Here is a 22,092-nt window from a genome sequence, read left to right on the forward strand (position 1 = left end):
GCTATAATTAACCTCAGCACCTCTGCAACATCCTTGGGCGAGAGTGGATGTGTTTGCACGGTTCCCAAGACAGATTGAACTGGTACATTTTGCTACCAGTCCTCGGCCAATTGAAAACATGCCATATTTTGACAAAGCAAAACAAGTCAAAAGTTTATACAAATAACCCCAAATTGGGAAATGCAGCCTGCAGCACATTAACTCATAGTTCTACTGAGGACATACCTGTAAGCTTCATAGAAATTTATTTTAGACAGCTTGTATCCAAACTCACACCAAATCCCTTTCACCGATCATCCCCTTCCTTGTTGGTCTATATTGGCGTCTGACCTTGCAACGCCTGAAATTTAAATTTCTCATTCTCATGTTCCCATTTCTATCTCTACCTCGGTTAGCTCCTCCAGCCTTATAACCCTCTAAGATCTTTCTCTTCCTGCAATGCCGGCCTCTTACACCATCAGCCCATTCCCTTCACCCCACCACTGGTGGTCATGCCAAGGGTCTAAGCTCTGGAATTTCCTCCCTAAACTCCTTTGACTGTCCCTCCTCCTTAAAATCTACCTCTTTGACCAAGATTTGGTTACCTGCCCCAATATCTCATTATGTGGCTTGGCGTCAAATGTTGTTTGCCAATGCTCCTGTGAAGCCCCTCGGGATGTATTACTACATTAAAGGCACTACATTAATGCCAGTTGTTGATTTTCTGCGGGAGGGTCACTGGACAGTGATCATGAATTCTTTGGTTATGGTTGGGAGGACCAGGTGAGTTTGGACCTATGGTTCCCAGAGTTCTCCACCACTGGGGGTTTTCCTCACCACACCTCTGGGTCTGTTGGAGACTCATTGATTGAGATCGATCACTGGGATTGGTCAATAATTCCATTCTCATTGAATCATGTGATCACCAGGATGGTGGAGGGTGAACTAGATGAACCTTGGTCTTTCGTTGGCCAGCAATGTCCATGTTCCATAACCGCATAAACCAATGTTTGCCTGACAGGACCCTATGAAATTAACTCCTCACAGTCCATGCAGATCAAGTCCTAGTGGTGAACTCTTCACGATAACTATCTGATACATCACTGCCTGGCATGCATTACAGCACAACTGAAATAGAAAACATCTAAGGAAGCCATCCTTTTCCACATTTTCTCCTGCTCTTTCCTGGAAGTATTACATCAGAAAGTGTAGAATATACCTTTCCTTTTGTCCGCATATGGGATGTGAGTGTCACTGGCACCCATTCTTACTTGTCCTTCTGAAGGTGGTAGAGAGCCATCTTCCTGAATACAACTGAGTGCTTTACTAGGGCCATTTCAGAGGGCATTTAAGAGTCAACCACATTGGTGTGGGTCTGGAGTCACATATAGGTCAGACTGGGAAAGGATGGCAGATTTCCTTCCCTAAAGGGCATTATGTGAACTACATGGGTTTTTACAACAATCTGATGGTTTCATAGCAGCTTTTTAAATCCACATTTGATTTAATTGTTTTAATTTAAATTCCTCAGCTACAGTGATGGGATTTGAAGTCATATCTTTGGATCATTTGTCCAGGCCTGTGGATTTCTAGGCCAGTAACATAAGCATAATGCTATTGTACTGTACAGGGAACTGTGTTATACAAAGAGGTCTGTTACACAGAGAGTTGTGTTATACCGAGAGGTGTGTTATACAGAGAGGTGTTTTACACGAAGAGGTATGTTACACAGAGAGCTGTGTTATACCAAGAGGTGTGTTACACAGAGAGGTCTGTTACACAGAGAGGTGTGTTATACTGTGGATGTGGTTAATTGGGCAGATGGGTTGACCAGGAGCTTTTTATACACATGTTGTACAGAGGACATGCCATACACTGACTGGAACATTACTGCCATGGTTTTACCTAATCCCCATGGACATATACCCAATGTAGAGATGAGAAAAGGGTTTTAAGGCCAAAACAAAACTTTAGGTTAGATCAGCTTCCCTGTGAACCGAGAGGAACCTGGAAAAGTATCAGTTACTAGACCAACTGTCCAACATTCTACTGCAACACAGACAAAATGGGCTGAATGGCCTTCCGTGCTGCTACCATTATATGGTTCTGTTCACCTGAACCTCAAAGTGACTGTTTTGTTATTGTTTCGATGGAAGGAGGTGTTAAAGGTTGAAGGGCAATAACTGGAATTGTGTTATAGCTACTAGGTGGCACTGTTGACACATTGGACGGCTGACGTCTACAGGCAGAGGTTTGGTTCTGCAGTGTCTTTGGGTCTGTTTTGAGCCTTGCGTTACTACAAATTGGGCCAGATGTTGGCTCCATTTCCCATTCCCCACTTCCATAACTCTTCACCTCTACTGTGCCGGTCAGCATCCTGCCTTATTAATAGGGCAACGAGATAGCAGTTGTCTGAAAAATGGCATTACCGTGGGCAAGAGGGAGAGGGGAGGGAGGGGGGTGGTGGGGAGAGGTTGGGCCCCAGTCTCCGCCAAGTCCTTTCTACTTGAGCTAAAACTTCCTTGAATCCTGGGAGCTCTTTGTTGAAGCAAGGGAGAAGTTTCCTAGGATCTCGCAGCAGTGGAAGTCCCTGAGCATTACTCGTTCCCTAATTCCACACCTGTCCTCTCATAGTGTCCACCCGTTGCTTTGTATAAAATCGGCTAGTCGCTTGGCCGCGTTGTCCTCAGAGGTCAAAAGTCAACTTAAAGAGTTAGAGCCCCTTCGCACATTCAGGATGGTTTGGAATGCCGAGGGAGAGAGCAGGCCGGGCTGGGGAGAGGGTAGCACTGTACCCAGCCATGCCCGGTGGTGGGGCAGGTGCCGCGTGCGCCATGTGATGCCATCGACGCCTGGCGAGGCTCCATCCCGTCCCAGCCAGTTGGGGATCTTGGTTTTGGGCGGGGGAGCAGGGCGTTCGTGGCTCAAGAGCTTCTCCAGGTGTCCTCCAGGCCAGGTGAGGTTGTCCTGATCACTTCCAAGCGACCGCTTCCCCACGACCTGTTTGGACAAAGCAGAACGAGAAGGCCCTAAGCGTTTTTAACTCTTATTTTGGAGTTGAGAGTGCAGTGCGCGGCGCGGAGCCATTCCAGTTCAGGTCACCCCAGGTCCCAGCCACGATCTATGCTGACCTCTGACCTCCACCAGCTCGGGGCCACAGTTTGCCCGGGGTGAGGCAGGAAGTAGAAATAAATTAGCCCGGATCCAAGCTCTAATCGATGAAGAGTGAAGGGAGTTCTCCACAGTGTCCCGCCAACATGTAACCCTCAACTAACACCCAAAACTTCAGCTGTTCATTTACCTCATTGCTTTTTGTGGGAGCTTGCTGTGTGAAAATTGGCTGCTGCATTTCCTACATTACAACGCCACCGACAAGGGACAAGTCAGGAGTGTGATGGAATACTCCCCACCTGCCTGGATGAGTGCAGCCCAACAACACCCAAGAAGCTCGACACCATCCAGGACAAAGCAGCCTCGCTTGATAGACCCCATCATCTCCTTCAATATTCATTCCCTCCACCACTTGCACAGCAGCAGTGGTGTTTCCCATTGACAAGATTCCCTGCAGTGACTCACCAAGGCTCCTCCGACAGCACCTTCCAAACCTGCAGCCTCTGCCACCTAGAAGGACAAGGGCAGCAGACGCATGGGAACACCACCACCTACAAGTTCCCCATCAAGACAGGCACCATCCTGACTTGGAAATACATCGCTGTTCCTTCACTGTCGCTGGGTCAAAAAAACCTGGCATCCCCTTTGCAACAGCGCTGTGGGCGCAGCGATTCAAGAAGGGGGCTCACTATCGCCTCCTCCAGGACAGTGAGGGATGGGGAAACAAAATGCTGGCCCAGCCCGTGATGTTCAAATCTTATGAAAGAATTCAAAAAGAAACCAGTGATGACACGTCAAAATGCACTGCAAAGGACATTGGGATGTCCCGAGGTTGCGAAAGGCATTACGGAAAGGTAAGATTTTTTTTCTTTCAGGGGGAGGGGAGGAAGAACATCGAACTGGATGGAAGGAGTATCGTTGCTGGGTCTCCCGTTGAGTCTTACCCTGTGCAGCGATGCCCTCTGTGGTGCTGTGGAAGGTGTAGATCTGGCTCCCTCTGGTGGGATGGCGCAGTATGTCTCCAGTATCAGAAGGTCACAGCTCCGAAAACAGCACTGCTCCACGATGCCTCGGTTCTGCATGCTCCGGCGACCCACCACCTTGCTGACTGGGAACCAGGAAAGTGGAGCTATTAAACGTACGGGAATCAAACAGCCAATCGCTCAAACTGCTCGCCTTCCATTTGCTTTCCTCGCATTTGGCTCAAAGGTTTTGCTTTATCTTCTTCCAGTAACTTTCATTACTGGTAGAAAGAAAAATGTTCTACACGTTGGGGGGGGGTCTGAGTTCCCACCAAACACTCCCAGGACAGGTACAGCATGGGGTTAGATACAGAGTAAAGCTCCCTCTACACTGTCCCCATCAAACACTCCCAGGACAGGTACAGCACGGGGTTAGATACAGAGTAAAGCTCCCTCTACACTGTCCCCATCAAACACTCCCAGGGCAGGTACAGCACGGGGTTAGATACAGAGTAAAGCTCCCTCTACACTGTCCCCATCAAACACTCCCAGGACAGGTACAGCACAGGGTTAGATACAGAGTAAAGCTCCCTCTACACTGTCCCCATCAAACACTCCCAGGACAGGTACAGCACGGGGTTAGATACAGAGTAAAGCTCCCTCTACACTGTCCCCATCAAACACTCCCAGGACAGGTACAGCACGGGGTTAGATACAGAGTAAAGCTCCCTCTACACTGTCCCCATCAAACACTCCCAGGGCAGGTACAGCACGGGGTTAGATATAGAGTAAAGCTCCCTCTACACTGTCCCTATCAAACACTCCCAGAAAGTGCATTGAATTTTATACAAATAATACGAATGGGATAGACTAAGTTACAATAAATTTTATATTTAGAATTATAGAACAATTTAGTGCAGCCATTCAGCCCATTGGGCCTATGCTAGCAGTTGAAGTAGTTGTCTAATTAGTCCCGCTCCTGTAACCTTTTCCTGTAGCCAATTTTTCCATTCAAATATTTATCCAATTCATTCTTGAAAGGCACTTTTGAATCTGCTTCCAGCACCCTTTCAGCCAATGCACTCTAGATGGTAAAAATTCACTTTGTAATTGTCCTTAAGTCACCTCTGATTCTGTTGCCAATTTTCTCCAATCTGTATCCTGAGGTCCGACACAGGAAACAGTTTCGCCTTGTTTACCCTATCCAAGTGCCTCGCAGTTTTGAGCACCTCTACCAAACCTCCGCTTAACCTCCTCCGCTCCGAGGAGAACAATCTCAATTACTCGAGTCGCTCCACACGACTGAAGCCTCTCATCCCTGGTACTATTCGAGTGAATCTCTTCTACACCCTCTGCGAGGCCTTGAGACCCTTCCTAAAATGTGGTTCCCAGAGCTGGCCCCCAAAATTTCAGCTGGGCCTAACCACTGTTTTATAAAAGGCTCAGTAAAATGTCTTCGTCTTTGTAGCCGATGCCTCCATTTAAAAAGCCTGCTTATAATTTCCCTGGAATTAACTGGGATCTTGTCTTCCTATATAGAACTGTTATAGTGAGGAACTCAGTCCTTTGGGAATTCAAGCTACTGATTAGGGCTGAGATATAAAGACAGCTATCCCACAGGCTGTCACAGAAATACATTTTTTTCTTTATTCTTTCTTAGTCTGGGGGTTATCGCTGGCAAGGCCAGCATTTGTTGCCCACCCCTAATTGCCCTTGAACTGAGTGCTTTGCTTGGCCATTTCAGAGGGCATCTGAGAATCAACCACATTGCTGTGGGTCTGGAGTCACACGTAGGCCAGACCAGGTAAGGACGGCAGATTTCCTCCCCTAAAGGGCACCAGTGAAGCTAGCCTAGAGGCTAGCTTCATATTCCAGATTTATTAATTGAACTTAAAACTCTACCAGCTGCTGTGGCAGGATCTGAAGCAGACGGTATATAAATGTGTCGAACAGAAGAGACTGAGTCAGAGGGTGAGAAGGTGGATTGGTGACATTAATCTCTGAACAGGGAAAGGGCTATTGAAGCTTTTTTCTGTTCCTGGAAGATTCTCCATTTTCTGATAGAGGTAAGAGCAAAGATTGGAGGAGTGTAAGCGAGATACTATGTAGAGTGTGGCCTGACCCATTGATGTTGCTTTGATTAATCTCCCAGCTAGCTTTCCATGAAATTCAGTGATCCAAAGAACTATCAACGAAGGCATGTAAACATGCCCCATTGAACTCATAGCAGGCTAAATACACCCAGTCAGCACTTCTAATCCCACTCGAGATACATGTCATGGACTGTAAATATAACTGAACTCAAGTGTAAATATAACAATGTACGTGTAAATATAACAACTTGATGGGAATAGATGTTTGGTAGCACAGGACTTGAGTGTTGCTGAACAAAGACATTTTATCAAAGCTTTTTGTCTTGTACTCATCAGGCCAATCGCAAGAATACTAATGCATTCCCCCTGTAATGTTATATTCTTGTGATTGTCCTGATGAGTGCACGATGAAAAGTTTTGACAAAATATCTTTTCTCAGCAAAACTTAATGGGAGTTCCCAGCAGTGCCTTGGCCAATATTTATCCCTCAAACGGCATCAATGGAACAGATGGTCTGGCCATTAACACATTGCTCCTTGTGCAATCCTGCTTTGTAACAACAGGGACTGCAGTTTGTTGGCTGCAAAATGTCCTGGGGCATCTCAAGGATGTGATAAGGTGCTACAGAAATGCAACCTCTTTCATTGTCCAGGGGCAGTGGTCACTTGGGAGGAGTACTGGAGAATGGGTAGCACCAGTGGGGCTGTACCCAAGTGATGGAGCCAACATGGTCTGCAATAGTGCGGAAAGAAGAAATAGTGAAAAAATGAAGGTAATTCAACCTAAGATAGACATGTTGCAGGTTCAAGAGACAGAGACTCGCCCAGTCAATGGAAGCTAATTGATAGAAGCCATCCAATCAATGGCAAGGAATGGGTTGGAGCCATTCAATCAATAGCAAGGAATGATAAGAAGCCATCCAATCAATGCCAAGGAATGATGAGAATCTATCCAATCAATGGCAACTAATGGATAGATAGAAACCTCCATTCAACTGCAGTGAAAGGCTGGTGGCTCTCCTCACAGGCAGCCAATCACAGTGCTGGCTCTATCATTGGGCAGCAAGTTGAAAATCCTCTGCATCGAATTCACATAATCGATGTTTTTTTCTGAAAATGGGGATTGCAACGGTATCGGGCATTATAGGGGATATACGGCACAGAAACAGGCCATTCAGCCCAACTAGTCCAGGATGGTGTTTATGCTCCACTCGAGCTCCCTCCCATCTTTCCTCATCTCAATCCATCACCAAAACCCTTCATTCCTGTCTCCCTCATGTGCTTGTCTAGCTTCCCCTTAAATGCACCTAAAGTTTTTTCTTCAACCGGCTGCTGTGGTAGCAAGTTCCACGTTTTCACCACTCTCTGGGTAAAGAAGTTTCTTCTGAGCCCCCGATTGGATTTCTTGCTGACTATCTTATGTTGATAGTCTAGTTCTGCTCTACCCCACAAGAGGGAACATTCTCTCCCTATCCGTCGGAATACCATAATTCAGGATGGGGTAAGGGGGCAGATGTGGTATCAAATCTCAATCAACTGCTTCCAGAGGTGAACCCCATTAAACAGGGGGCACCCAGAGAATGGCTGGAGCACCTCCCAGCAAACGTGGGGAAATGGGAGGGGGGTGGGAACATAACAGGAAAGGTCAAGCTTTCGCGGGTTCCTAGCAACTTGTGGCGGACGAGATTCAACGAACATTGATATGGTCCCAAGACTGGGATGTGGATTGAATGACCTGAATGGACCCCACGGTTAAAGAGAATCATGTATAGGAAACGTAGCTGAAGGACATTCTACTTGCCCTGAGTTGAACTGGCGCTCAGGGTAGGGTTTTAGACCATTATTTGTGCTGCGTTCCACATTCTGTGGTGCTTAAAGATAAAAGGAAGGATGTTCTCACCAAAATAAAACCCCCTCTCTGCACAGATGAACTGCAATGCATCCACAAGCTCTGCTCCACATAACGTCTCCTCTATCCGCGCCTCAGATGCCCCTACGCAAACAGTGAGAGCCAGCAAGATGCACAGGGGCTGCACAGGACTCCCGGTACCAATTACCTAGGAAAGAAAAAGAGACTCGTCTCAATTTACTTCTGATATCCCGGGATAATCTCAGGATCACTCAGCTCCACTCCCCCACCCCATCTTCTCTTCCTATGACAGTCCTAGTCCACAGGCTTTTAAAACCCAGTTTTGGCTCTACCCAGCCACTTGACTTTATTGTACCTTATCTCCAAGTCTTTCCAACCTTAAACCTGCGGCAAACGCCTTACCCCTTTTCAGGGTTACCAACCCTCCAGGATTACCCTGGAGTCTGAAGGTTACACTGCTGGGAGAGAATCCAAGGGAAAAATCATCGCGGTGTTAAAAAATATCATTATCTTTTCCATTTTCTTTGAATTCTATTGTTTATTGATTTACAGAAATGTAGGAAATGGTGAAGACATGATTGTTTGACTCATGCAAGGTTGTTGGGGGTCAGGAAGCCATTCGGGTGGGATCTTCAGGAATACACCCAACCGGAGTTGGCAACCCAACCTCTTCATCCGTGCTAAATTCTCAGAGGGTGCGCCAAAAGTAGCATCCGTCCCCACCCTCACACAATCTCTCACAGCCAAAATGAGCGAGCTCACTACAATCCAAAATTGGGGGTCATACATACAAGATAGTCACTAATTAATAAAGGGGAGAAAAAGAAAGACTTGCATTTCTATGGCGCCTCGGGGGAACATCCCAAAGCACTTTCCAGCTGATGACGTACTTTCTGAAGTGCAGTCGCTGTTGTAGTATAGGAAACATGGCAGCCAAACTGCGCACAGCAAGATCCCACAAACGGCAACGTGATAATAGCCAGATAATCAGTTCTTTTTGTGAGTTGATCGAGGGATAAATATTAACCCAAGAGACATTCATTCATTGATAAGTCTGCTTCAAAGAGTTCTCATAATCAATGTTTCTTATTTTCATGAATAAATATTTAACAATTAATACATTTTTTTATTTATTATTATTTATTATGTCTTTACCTAGAGAGAGCTGAGAATATGGAACTCACTACCCCACAGAGTAGTTGAAGCAAATAGCATGGACTGGATGGGCCAAATAGCCTCCTTCTGTGCCAAAAATGACTCTATGACAAAATAGAATAGATGCATTTAAGGGGAAGCTGAATAAATACATGAGGGAGAACGGAATAAAAGGATATGGTGATAGGGATGAGGTGCAGGTGGGGGCAGTCTTATGTGGAGCTTAAACACCGGCATGGGCTAGATGGACCAAATGGCTTGTTTCTGTGCTGTGAATCCTATGCACTTCAATGTAGTCAGCATACACTCCAGTATTAAGGGAATAGTAAGGGTACTTTGCAATAGCATGGGTGCTCAGTTCCTATGCAACAACAACTTGGAAGGACCTGGTAGCTTTTAAAGCCTAACCTGCCCTTCCACAGCGTGACCATGGATCGCACTCATACGCAATCTGCACCAACAACGCAAGGCTGTACAATTAACCCACTGAGCACTGTGTGTCCTTAGAGGGAACCAAACAATGGAAGAAATAATTGGTCAGTAAATTTGATAGGTGCCTTAAGGATTTTTGACACAAATCATGAGCATTCAGGAACTTCCATGAACATTCAATAACCCCTTTTGGAAATCTCAGCCCCACCCTATGTCTCTTCCAATTTTTTCTGACAGCACTGGCCCTTGCTCGGGTAGGGCTTCCATGGACACCAGTTGTTCCTGGCCATATAGATCTTAAGGATAGTTTTAGAATGGTCATAAAGAGGAGATATCAAGTGGATAACGAGAACGTTGACAGGAAAAGGGTGAGGAGAGCGTTTATCAGTGAGATAGTGAAGTGGATCCCTACATAACAATGATGACTACACTTCAAATTAATTCATAGTCTCTGAAATGCTTTGGGGCATCCTGGGGATGTGAAAGATGCTGTAGAGTTGGGAGTTGCTTATTTTCTTTCTATTTTCTATTTTTTGTTCCAATTTCCAACATTTGCACTTGTTTTAGTCTATCTGACACAGACTGGATCCTAAACTAATCTTATTAAGATGTTGTGTGCTGGAAATGTGGAAAATACAGCTTCCAAAGGGTTAAAGTGACAAAGCAAATAAAAAGTAAGCAGATTTTTTGACCCAAGGTGCTCTCTGTGCTTATTAACTTGACTTTTATCCTTGTTTGATAGCTGATTTGTGCTCTAGAGTGATTGAAAGGGCTTCTCTACATTGACAAATACCTCAAAACGCCCCAACCCCAAAACACCCTGACCTCAAAATATCTCAACCCTAAAATCTCATCTTCACTTGACTTTCAATGGCATTAACATAACTGAATACACCAACATTAACATCCTGGGGTCACCATTGACCAGAAACATAACTGGGTCAGCCACAGAAATACTGTGGCCACATGAGCAGATCAGAAGTTAGGAATTCTGTAGTGAGCGACTCACCTCCTGACTCCCCAAAGCCTGCCCACCATCCACAAGGCACAAGTCAGAGCTGTGATGGAATACTCTCCACTTGCCTGGATGAGGGCAGCTCCAACACTCAAGAAGCTCAATACCAACCAGGGCAAAGCAGCCCGCTAGATTGGCACCCCATCCACCACCTTCAACATTCACTCCCTTTAGCACTGGCTGCTGTGTGTACCAATGACAAGATGGACTGCAGCACTTTATCAATCCTCCTTGGAACACACCTTCTAAATATGCGACCGCTACCACCCAGCAGGACAAGGATAACAGATGCATTGAAGCACATGCAAGTTCCCCTCCAAGGCACACAATCCTGACTTGGAAATATATCGCCGTTCCTTCATCATGGCTGGGTCAAAATCCTGGAACTCTCTCCTTAGTAGCACCTTTACCACATGGACTGCAGTGGCCCAAGATGGTGCCTCACCACCTCCTTCCCAAGGGCAAGGGATGGGCAGTCAATGCAGTCCACGTCCCATAAATGAATTTAAAACAGGTAGGCATAGAAAAAGTAAGTGGCTCTATTGACAGGAGAGGAGGAATTCTCCCGTGTCCTGTTCAATGTGCCTCCATCAATAAACGCCACCAAAAGCAAATTAACTGGTTGCTCCATTTCATTACTGCTTGTGGGATCTTGCTGTGCACAAGATGCTGCTGCATTTGCCATTTTGACAAAAGAAATAGAGAGAAGAGAGGGGGTGGGGGGGGGGTGGAGAATTTTTTAACAGTTGTTCTAGAATGCTCTGCCTGAAAGGGCGGCGGATGCAGATTCAATCGGGACTGTCAAAAGTGATTCTATACTTGGGAAAAGAGAGAATTTCCAGCGCTATGGAGAATGACCCGGGGAGTGGAATTAATTGGGTAGCTTCTTCAAAAAGCCAGCACAGGTTCGATGGGCTGAACGGCCTTCTTCTGTGATGTGTGATTTCCAGGAATTTACTTCATACAAAACACTGTGAAATGCAGCATAGAAATGAAAGCCTTTTCTCCCAAAGGAATTGAAGGAAAAATCTCTGCAATGAAATTCTGGAAGAAATTGCCAAAACTCTCGAGAATTTCTAAGTTACCTTAAAGGAGTGAGTCCCCATGAAAGCGGGGACCTGACGGATTCCAGTGAAGTTGAGGGCATGATACCTTCCCATTACTGAGCAGCTTGCATTACCAGGCACTAACCAAGGAAAACCTCACCGTGGAATCGAGTCCCAAAGTGACAGGGAGCTATTCGCTGCAGCTAGTGTTATCAAGCTCAGTCACAAGGACTTTGCTCTGTTGAGGTTGCTTGGCAGCTGTGAGTTTGTGTGTGTGTGTGTGTGTGTGCCTGTGTGCATGTGCATATGTGTGTGTGCGTATGTGTGTGTGCGTGTGCATCTGTGTGTGTGTGCATGTGCGTGTGTGTGTGCGTGTGTGTGTGTGTGCATGTCTGTGTGTGTGCGTGTCTGTGTGCGTGTGTGCGTGTGTCTGTGTTTGTGTGTGTGCATGTGTGTGTGTGTGTGTGCGCGCGTGCGTGCGCGTGCGTGCGCGTGCGTGTGTGTGCGTATATGTGTATGCGTGTGTCTGTGTGTGGGTGCGTGTGCATCTGTGTGTGTGCGTATGTGTGTGTGTGTGTCTGTGTGTGTGTGCGTGTGCATCTGTGTGTGTGTGTGCATGTGCGCGTGTGTGTGTGCGCGTGTGTGTGTGTGCATGTCTGTGTGTGTGTGTGTGCGTGTCTGTGTGTGTGTGTGCATGTGTCTGTGTTTGTGTGTGTGCATGTGTGTGTGTGTGTGTGCGCGCGCGTGCGTGTGTGTGCGTATATGTATATGCATGTGTCTGTGTGTGGGTGCGTGTGCATCTGTGTGTGTGTGTGTTGTGGGGAGGGAGGGAGGGGCTGGGTGAGAGCAGAGGTGACTTCAGTCTAGTTGCCAACAGAAAATTAGTATATAGAGTTCACAGGACAGAAATGATTATGGAAGATGAGAGGTTGCACAGGAACTCATTGGATTAGACAAGCCTAGAGATAACAAAGGCAATGGATGAAGATTTCAGCAGTGGATGGGTGAGGCAGGGGCTCAGTTATGGAGGCGGAGTTAGGAGGTCTTGACGGAGTGTGTATATATAAATGAATATATATATGTATGTACATGGGTTCAAGTCCCACCATGGCAGCTGGTGGAATTTTAACTCAATTAATAGATCCAGAGTTGAAAGCTAGGCCAGAAGCTTACCTATGTCGGGCAGGCACTGAGCTGATTGGCTGTGCGCCGCCATTTTACGAGAGCGGGCCAATTAAGGCCTACCCAGAGTGGCGCCGGGCCGGTGGCGCTCAGCTACCTGTGCGGGGGGTGGGAGGGGGGGGGGGGGAGGTGGGGGGGGAGGAGGGAGAGTTGGGGCCTGCGCTCTTTCGCACAAGCTTGTGCGCGAAAGAGCGCAGCAATCTCCCCGAGGCACGGAGCTGCCTCAGGGAGATTAAGTTGATAAAAAAATTTTGTTACAAATAAAGTACAAAATTATTTAAATATGTCCCCTCATGAGCTGGGATATGTTTTTATATTTAGGAAAATCTTTTCATTTAATTAATAAAAGCTTTAGGAAACCTCATCCCACTCGAGCCGCTTGGGCTCTACGCCTGCCCGCCAACCTTAAGGTTGGACAGACAGCATTGCAAACAACTTTAATTGTTTTTTTAATGGCCTTAACAGGCCGTTGACAGTTCGGCCGAACGCAATATCTAAATGACGCACGATGATGTATGGGACGCACGCCCGACATCATCGCGCATCATTTTGCACGTTGGCAAGTTGGGCCCGCCCCCGAAATGCCGACGACAATATTCTGACCCTAGTCTCGGTAATGATGACCATGAAATTATTGTTGTAAAAACCCATCTGGTTCACTAATGTCCTTTAGGGAAGGAAATCTGCCGTCCTTACCTGGTCTGGCCTACATGTGACTCCAGACCCACAGCAATGTGGTTGATTCTTTACTGCCCTCTGAAATGGCTCAGCAAACCACTCAGTTCAAGGGCAATTAGGGATGGGCAACAAATGCTGGTCCAGCCAATGACAGGTGCATCAATGAATAAATGAAAAAAAAAATTTGATCTGCAGTGACAAACTTTATTTAGTGACCTTGCTCCACAAATTAACAGTTTACTTTCCAATTCATTTAACTTCAGCAATTTTGATCACTTTAAAAAATACGCTCATTTGTTAATCCCAATGTAATAAACTTGATAAAAGCAAAAAACTGCAGATGCTGGAAATTCGAAACAAAAACAAAAATACCTGGAAAAACTCAGCAGGTCTGGCAGCATCTGCGGAGAGGAACACAGTTAACGTTTCAAGTCCGAATGACTCTTCAACAGAACTAAGGAAAAATAGAAAAGAGGTGAAATATAAGCTGGTTTAAGGGGGGTGGGGCAGGTAGAGCTGGATAGAGGGCCAGTGATAGGTGGCGATAACCAAAAGATGTCACAGACAAAAGGGCAAAGAGGTGTTGACGGTGGTGATATTAGCTAAGAAATGTGCTAATGGTGACATTAAGGGTAGAAAGCAGGACGAGCAAGGTACAGATAGCCCTAGTGGGGGTGGGGTGGGGGGAAGGGATCGAAATAGACTAAAAGGTAGAGATAAAACAAAGGATGGAAATACATTTAAAAATAATGGAAATAGGTGGGAAAAGAAAAATATATATAAATTATTGGAAAACGGGGAATCGGAAAGGGGATGGGGATGGAGGAGAGAGTTCATGATCTAAAGTCGTTGAACTCAATATTCAGTCCGGAAGGCTGTCAAGTGCTTAGTCGGAAGATGAGGTGCTGTTCTTGATAATAAACTTGATGTACCAGACAGGTTTCTTATTAGGAACAGTAAACTTTATTTACAGAGCTCCTGATGAAGGTACATGCTTGAACCAAGACAAGACCACTCCTAAGATTACCTGCACTTAGGGTTGATTCATCTGTACCATCACATGATCCCCAAAACAGTATGAAAGGCTTTAGTTACAATCACTCCATTCTTCCCTCTTTAATTTTGTTTTACATCCCATCCCTTAATTACAAGAATATCTTAATCCATAACACGTACAAATATATATGCAATTATATATTAAGTCTCTGAGGTGGTTTTCTGATTCGGGTAGCTCTACGACTTGAGATTCTACCACTGGATCGACATGATCAGGATCTGCGGCATCAGGGACATCCTTAGACAATTGCAGTTCAGAATTATTTACTTCAACAGAGACATCAGGTATGTCTATTCTATGCCAATCTGGCACCTCAGGGGTCAAAAGTTCGACTTCAATTTCAGGTGGAGTAACTGGTTGTTGGAGGGTCTCTCTACTCCTTAGATGATCCACGTGTTTCCTAACAATTTGGCCTTCCACTCCCCCTTGGCATGACAAAGGCCCCCTGTTGCAGAGACAATTATACCAGGAACCCGTCTCGGTCCAGTTCCAAAATTTCACACAAAAACTGTCTCTCCCACTGTAAATCTTCGATCTTTACAATGAATATCACGATTCACTTTCTGATCACTCTGTTTCTTCTCCACCTTCCCCTCCAAGGTAGGGAATACCGGGCTCAACCTTGTGCAAAGGCACCATTTCATCAGTAATTCAGAGGGTGTTGAACCTGTAGTTGCATGAGGAGTTGTGCGATAGTTGAGAAGAAATCTTGAAATTGGTGTTTCTAACGCTCTTTCGGACAGTTTCTTCACGCCTGTTTTAAAGGTTTGCACTGCTCTCTCTGGTAACCCATTGGATGAGGGGTGATACTGTGCTGTTTTGACATGTTTAGTCCCGTTTAAGTTTATGAATCTCTGGAATTCCGTACTAGTGAAAGCAATACCCGTTATCTGACACCATGGCCGGGATTTTCCATGCCCGCTGGCGTCGGCCGTGATTGGTGGCGTGAGCGGACAATATGGCGAGAAGGCCAAAAATCGGCTTCACGACATCGTCAAGCCAGTTTGCGATCATCCACTCAGCCCGGAGATGGTGGGCTGCGTTTCTTGCCATTGGACATCAGGAACCTCATTGTAATATATCTGCATATCATGATATCATTATATCCCACGTCAGTGGGAAAACACGCTGACGTGTTTCACAACAGCAGATATAAGGCGTGCTGTTCTGCTGAAGGGTCATGAGGACTCGAAACGTCAACTCTTTTCTTCTCCGCCGATGCTGCCAGACCTGCTGAGTTTTTCCAGGTAATTCTGTTTTTGATATAAGGCGTGCACTTGTCGGGCTGCACTTCACTTGGGACATCAAGGTGTGTTTGCCGACCTGCTTCAGTCAGCACTCGCAGGCATCAGCGCCAGGCTTCACACACAGCACCATGTCACTTTTAATGGGGGCTCAAGGGCAGGTCTCTACCTACCAGATCAACCATATGTGGATGGCTTTTCAATGGCTGCAGGGCTAGGGTTTGCTTGGGGAAGGGGCAGAAGTGGCCTCAAGGCAAGGGAAGAGGCTGCAGGGCGAGGGCTGTACTGGGGAAGGAGGGTTACCCAGGGTGCATGTGGGGGCACATATTGATCTGTGCAAGTGGCCTCAAAATGGTGTGGGCTGAGGAGGCAGTCTCCAGAGGAGATGAGGCCAGATGGAGATGTGAGGGTGTGTGTGAGAGAGTGAGTGGTGATGTCTCTTGAGCTGGCAGTGAGTGAGATTCCAGTGAGTGTGTGATGGGTTTGAGTGTGTGTGTTTAGAGTGATGAGGTGTTGCCTTACCCTGGCTGCACAGATGAGATCATTCATCCTCTATCTGCATTGGATGGCCAACCTCTCCTGTGCAGCATTGGCACTGATCACCACTGCCGTCGCTTACCAAGCCGGAGTGGTAATGTAGCTGCCCCTCCTGCGGCCAGAGCGGGGGTAGAGGACATCACATTGGGTCTCCACAGCATCCAAAAGGCACTCGAGGGCTGCAGTCTTATTGCCTTTTGGGGCCATGACTTCTTTGTTGCAGTCCTGGGCTGGAAGCACTGAGCGCGGCTGTACTTTAAAGGTTTGTGGCACCTGGCACGATGAAACGGTGAGGTGACAATGTGGCGCATGAATCGGAGCCCGCCCGCCATCGAAATGGCGTGTACCCCGGGAATGCATAATTAATGTGGCGGGTTTGGGACGATACAGAATGAAAAGCCACCATTGCGGCTTAGTGCAAATCTGTGACGATTCCGCCCAATGACTTCTGGTAGTCCACGTACACTAAAACATTGGTGCAGTTTTTCAATAGTTGCACACGATGTTGGTGATCTCACTTCAATCACATCCATCCACTTAGAATGCATTGATGATCATGGTACCTAAAATGGACCTACATAGTCTACACATAGTCTAGCCCAGGGTTGACCCAGGACACTCCACAGATGCATTGGGGCTGAAATGGACAACTTCTACTGTTGCTGATACTGGAGACAGTGTTTAACCATGTTTCTATATCACTGTCTATACCTGACCACCAGATATAACTTTGGGTGCGAGCATCTTCATTTCGAAATGCCTGGGTGCGCACTGTGAGGCTCTGTCAAGAGGGGTTCTCATCCTTGCGAAGGGACGATGACTCTAGCTCCCCACAACAAGATTCCTCCTTGACAAATTAATTCACTTGTTTCACAGGCATAGAATGACTTTAACTCTTCAGAAACTTGTGCATTCGGCCATCCTTGCAATTACCTGTTCTCGGACTCTTGATAAAATTGGATCCCGGTTTGTCCAATTCTTCATCTAATTCACACAGACTGGTGAAATTCAACACAAGTACAACCTCCTGTGGCACTGGAGCATGTGTAATGCTATCTGACAAAGGAAGATGACTGAGGGCGTCTGCATTTGCTATATGCACAGCCAGACGGTGCATAAAGGTACACTCACACGCCGACAAAATCAAAGCCCCATCTTTGAATTCTGGAAGAGGCTATCGGCAGAATTGCTTTACCTTCACTGAATAAACCCACCGGTGGCTTGTGATCTAACGTTATGGTGAAATGTCAACCATGCAAATATTGATAGAATTTCTTTACGCCAAATATTACAGATAAGCCTTCTTTTTCAAGTTGTGAGTAACCTTTCCTGGCTGCAGAGAGGGTTCTGGGCACGTATCTTACTGGCCTTTCGGATTTGATTTCTGTCTTTTCTTCTTGTGTTTTCCGCAGAGTTTGGTCTCGTCCTTCATTTTAATTTCACAGTCGGCCAAATTTCTCTCTGGCGAAATCTTAACTTGGTTCACTGCGGGGGCTCAGTGACCCATTCACATCTTGGAAAGTTCCATGACTTTTCCCTCTAACGCCTCTTTTGTCTCAATCAACTGATTCTTCAGTTCTTCCTTCTCTTTTTTTTTGTATCTTTTGGCTTCCTCTTGGAACATTGAACATTGTTGGTTTTTTTCCTTCCAGACATTTCTTCAGTTGGTTCAGAGGGGCATTCCATTCGTTTCGCTTCTTTCATTGATTTTTCCGTGGAACTGACTCTGACCTGAGGGATCCTTGCATCCTGCGAAGGTTCTCTTATCTAATTCCAAAAGGCACCATCGTATTCCGTTATCAACTCAGGATCTCTTCCTGTTGTAACTTGAAAAATTCCGGACCAGTTGAACTTAACGTCTTTCAACTAATCAGGCTCAGAAGACTAGGTCCTTCACCTGTTACAACAATTACTGGCAGTTGTGCTGTCAGTTGCCTGTACAGGTACAGAGGTGATACCTTTCATCTGTATTGCCTCTCCAGTGCACGTCTTTAGCTGAGCCATGGTTTGCTCCAGGTTCAGTGGCTGGGTACCTCCGCTAAGGTATTGAAAGATGTGTTCTCCCACCACTGTTGTCGATGTTCCTGTGTCAAACTCCATGACTAGATGCTTCCCATTTACTTGAAGGGTAACAGTGGTCAGTTCAGATTTCGCTGCCTTGAGAGTGTATAGGGAATAGGTGTTAGGTTCAGCAGCTTCTGGTTCACTTATATCGAGCTTCAGTCATCTCAGCCTGCTGTCTGGTTGGCTGTCCTGATTTCACCCTGCATTGCTTTATAACCTGTCCTTTTCTTTGTGACAGTGGTGGCATTCTGCCTCTTTAAATCTGCAGGTTTCCAGTACATGATTACCCCCACATCAGTAACACTTTAATTTCTGAGTTACTGGTGAGATGCTTCCAGTATTTCTTTTTTGTTTTTCGAGCGGGAGGGACCGTGTTCCGCTTCGCGGTTAACTTCCTGGTTTTTGCGCCACCCTGGGCGGTAGGTTCCCGCCCTAACTGAAGAACGGCGCCATGTTTGCACACTCTGCAAAGCCTGCGACCCCCCCTCTCAGCGCTCTCCATTGCTAGCGCTATCTCCATGGCGCGCTTCAGGTCTATATCAACTTCTGCAAGTAAACAGCGCTGAATGGAGGCATTGTGTGTGCTGCAGGCCAAACAATGTCGCAATGTCATTGAGAGCATCTCCGAAGTCGCAGTATTCAGTTAACTGTTTAACTTCACGATATACATTGCAATTGACTCACCAAGGCTCTCTAGAATTGAATTTGAATCTTTGCATGATCACCGATGGCTTAGGCTGAAAAGGTGCCTTCACGAGGTCTACCAGCTCGTTAAAAGATCTGGAATTTGACGCGTTTGGGGCTGTCAAGTTATGGATGAGGTTTATATGTCTTACTCCCGCAGACACTTAGGAGAATTGCTTTCTGTTTCTCCTCCACTGTTATTTCATTCGCCACAAAGTGGAAACCGATTCGCTCGATGTACTGACTACAGTCTTCCATGGGCGAGTGGCACTGAAGATCAGCATGACTGGTGAGTATACCTTTCTTCCTTCCCTTAAAAATCGAAATACTCACATTCACGAGGCGAGGTGCAGCGTTGGAGCTATTTATCCTCATCGTTAATTGTAATAAACTTGGTGCGCCAGGCAGGTTTCTTGTTAGCAACAGTAAACTTTATTCACAGAGCTCCTGATGAAGCTACATACTTGGACCAAGACCACGACTAGAAATCTTTGCCCCTAAGATTCCCCGCGCTTAAGGCCGATTCGTCTGTACAGTCACATGATCCCCAAAACAGTTTGAAAGGTTTTTACTTATACTCACTACACCCAAGAATATCCCAACCAATCGGTGTCTAGAAATTATGCAAAAAGAACTTCACATTGTCAGATGGGGATTATAGAGTCTCTTACAGTACAAGGTGAGTTAAAGAAAGTATCACAACTTGAAGTACATAATACAGGGTATTACCGTGTATCGTATATTATGGAATGGGTTAGGTTATATAAACAGTTATAAAACAACCACAGGACATCCCAAAGTGCTTCACAGCCAATGAAGTATTTCTGAAGTGTACTCACTGCTGTAATTTTGGAAACACAGCAACCAATTAGCGCACAATCAGCAATGTGATAATGACCAGGTAATCTGTTTTTCAGTGATGTTGGTTGAGTGATAAATATTGACAAGGCACCGGGGGGATGGTGGGGGGTGGGCGGAATAGCCCTGCTCTTCTTCAAAGTAGCGCCACTATGAGATCTTTTAAATCTACCTGAGAGGGCAGAAGGGGCATCGGTTCAATGTCTCATCTGGAAAACTGCGCCTCTGACAGTGTAGCACTCCCTCCAGTACTGCACTGAAAGTGTTAGCCTGAATTTTGTGTTTAAGTCCACGGGGCAGGACTTCATGACAATGTGACTCAGGGGCAAGAGTGCTATCTATTAAAAGCCATGGTTGACACACAAACATTATTCTACAGATTTAAAGCATTTATTGTGGGTGAAGAGGCAGAGCATTTAAATAACAAAATGCAAGTCAGAAACTGTCAGTTTGTTATTAAACACTGAAAGCCCAGGCACAGCTACGTAGGATGAGTTGTACATCTTGGGTATACAGGGTCTATGCAGGAAAACTGAAGTATCAGTTGTAGTAACGCTCCAGGTAACTGAGGGAGCATTCACGGTCACAGCAACTGGTCAACAATTCCTCTCTAAAATTTAATCTCCATCACAATCTGGGTGAATGTGGTTGGAAGTCACTTATGAACTTGGCTGGCTCGTTGCTGAAGAAACCTGCAAAACAGAGAGAGACACGTTGGAATTTGGGGTGGGGCCATTAATCTTTCACAACAACAAGTTGCATTCTTATAACGCCTTTAACGTAGCGTTATCACAACAGGGTCGTCAAGCATAACTGGGGGCAGGTCAGGAGACATTGGGACAGGTACTTGGTCAAAGCGACAGATCTGAACGACAAAAGAGAGGACGAGGTAGCGACGGAATATTCTAGAGCTTAGGGCCCAGGAAGCCAATGGTGGAGCAATAAAATCAGGGAGGCGCAAATGGTCAGAATTGGAGGAGTGCAGAGATCTTGAGTGTCATGGAGGCTGTTGGAGGTTACAGAGATGGGGGGTGTGATGGGGTGCATGGAGGGATTTGGACACAAGAATGAAAAATTTTAAAACTGAAGTGCTACCAGACCAGGAGCCAGTGTGAGAACAGAAAAGATGGGTGAGCAGGACTTGCGTACTGGATGCGTTCAAGATATAGGGGGGGTGGGGGGGGGGTGGTGCAAGGTAGGAGGCCGGCCAAGAGTGAACTGGAATAGTCAAGCCTAAATGTAACACGGATGAAATTAAACTTACGAAGGGCCTGGTGGAGATTTTCCCCTCTTTTGCCTGGCTGGAAGTAGAATCCCCTGTCCCCGCACACAAAATGTAGGGTCCTTAACAAATCAGTTCCACACAGACACCATGTGATGTCCCTTTCGGTCCCCATCGCCTGGACCCATACAGCCAGAAGCAGAATAGGCAAAACTTTCCCGAGGAAGCCATTTCCAGGAGAAGCTAACAGGAGAAGAAATCGATAACACTCTTTGTCAGTTGAGCACTAATTCTTAGCATTTAAGCTACTGCATAAGAAGTGATACACCTTTAGCATAAAATGTTAATGCACCTAATTTTAATACTGTTTTACTAACTTATCTTAATAACATTGATTGGTACACGGTTATTCTTTCACCTCTGAACGTTGGGTCGAATCCGACCCAAAATGATGGTGGATGACCTCTTTCTGGTGGAGGCTAGACAAGCAAAGCAAGTTAAACTCTACTCAAAACAGAAACAGAAATACCTGGAAAAACTCAGCAGGTCTGGCAGCATCGGCGGAGAAGAAAAGAGTTGACGTTTCGAGTCCTCATGACCCTTCAACAGAACTGAGTAATATTAGGAGAGGGGTGAAATATAAGCAACTCTACTCAATCTCTGCAAAGGGGCAACTGCATCCCAGAGAGTCGGGGCTGAGTAGGCCATTGGTGGGAGGGAGGGTGGGTGCAGAATGAGCAGTTATGCATTGTAAGACATCGCTGAGGTTGACGTGGATTCCAGTTCAGTCCACATCTATGAGATGGAGGTCTACCCCACTCTGACCGTGGGTGGACCCATGTGAAATGAGTTGAGATGCCCCCTGTGCTGACTCCAGTGGACTCGAGCTGAAAGCAATAAATAA

The 22,092-nt window shown here is 46.1% G+C and overlaps 1 protein-coding gene across 2 annotated transcripts; it reads right to left on the bottom strand.

Annotated features, from left to right (window-relative positions):
- Window positions 1–2,615: 2,615 nt before the first annotated feature.
- LOC144669435 (uncharacterized) lies at window positions 2,616–11,850 on the bottom strand. Of its 2 annotated transcripts, none has more exons than XM_078531863.1 (4): window positions 11,702–11,850; window positions 8,045–8,201; window positions 4,035–4,198; window positions 2,616–2,979 (listed from the first exon to the last, which is right to left on the bottom strand). In XM_078531863.1, the coding sequence occupies exons 1-4, from the start codon at window positions 11,774–11,776 to the stop codon at window positions 2,680–2,682; spliced, it is 696 nt and encodes a 231-aa protein (XP_078387989.1). In that variant the 5' UTR covers window positions 11,777–11,850; the 3' UTR covers window positions 2,616–2,679. The 2 variants fall into 2 exon arrangements, with proteins under 2 accessions (XP_078387989.1, XP_078387988.1); XM_078531862.1 differs by having other exon boundaries at window positions 4,035–4,219.
- Between the last annotated feature and the right edge of the window lie 10,242 nt (window positions 11,851–22,092).

The sequence above is a fragment of the Cetorhinus maximus genome, chromosome 29 (assembly GCF_964194155.1).
Source record: "Cetorhinus maximus chromosome 29, sCetMax3.hap1.1, whole genome shotgun sequence".
NCBI classification, from domain to species: Eukaryota; Metazoa; Chordata; class Chondrichthyes; order Lamniformes; family Cetorhinidae; genus Cetorhinus; species Cetorhinus maximus.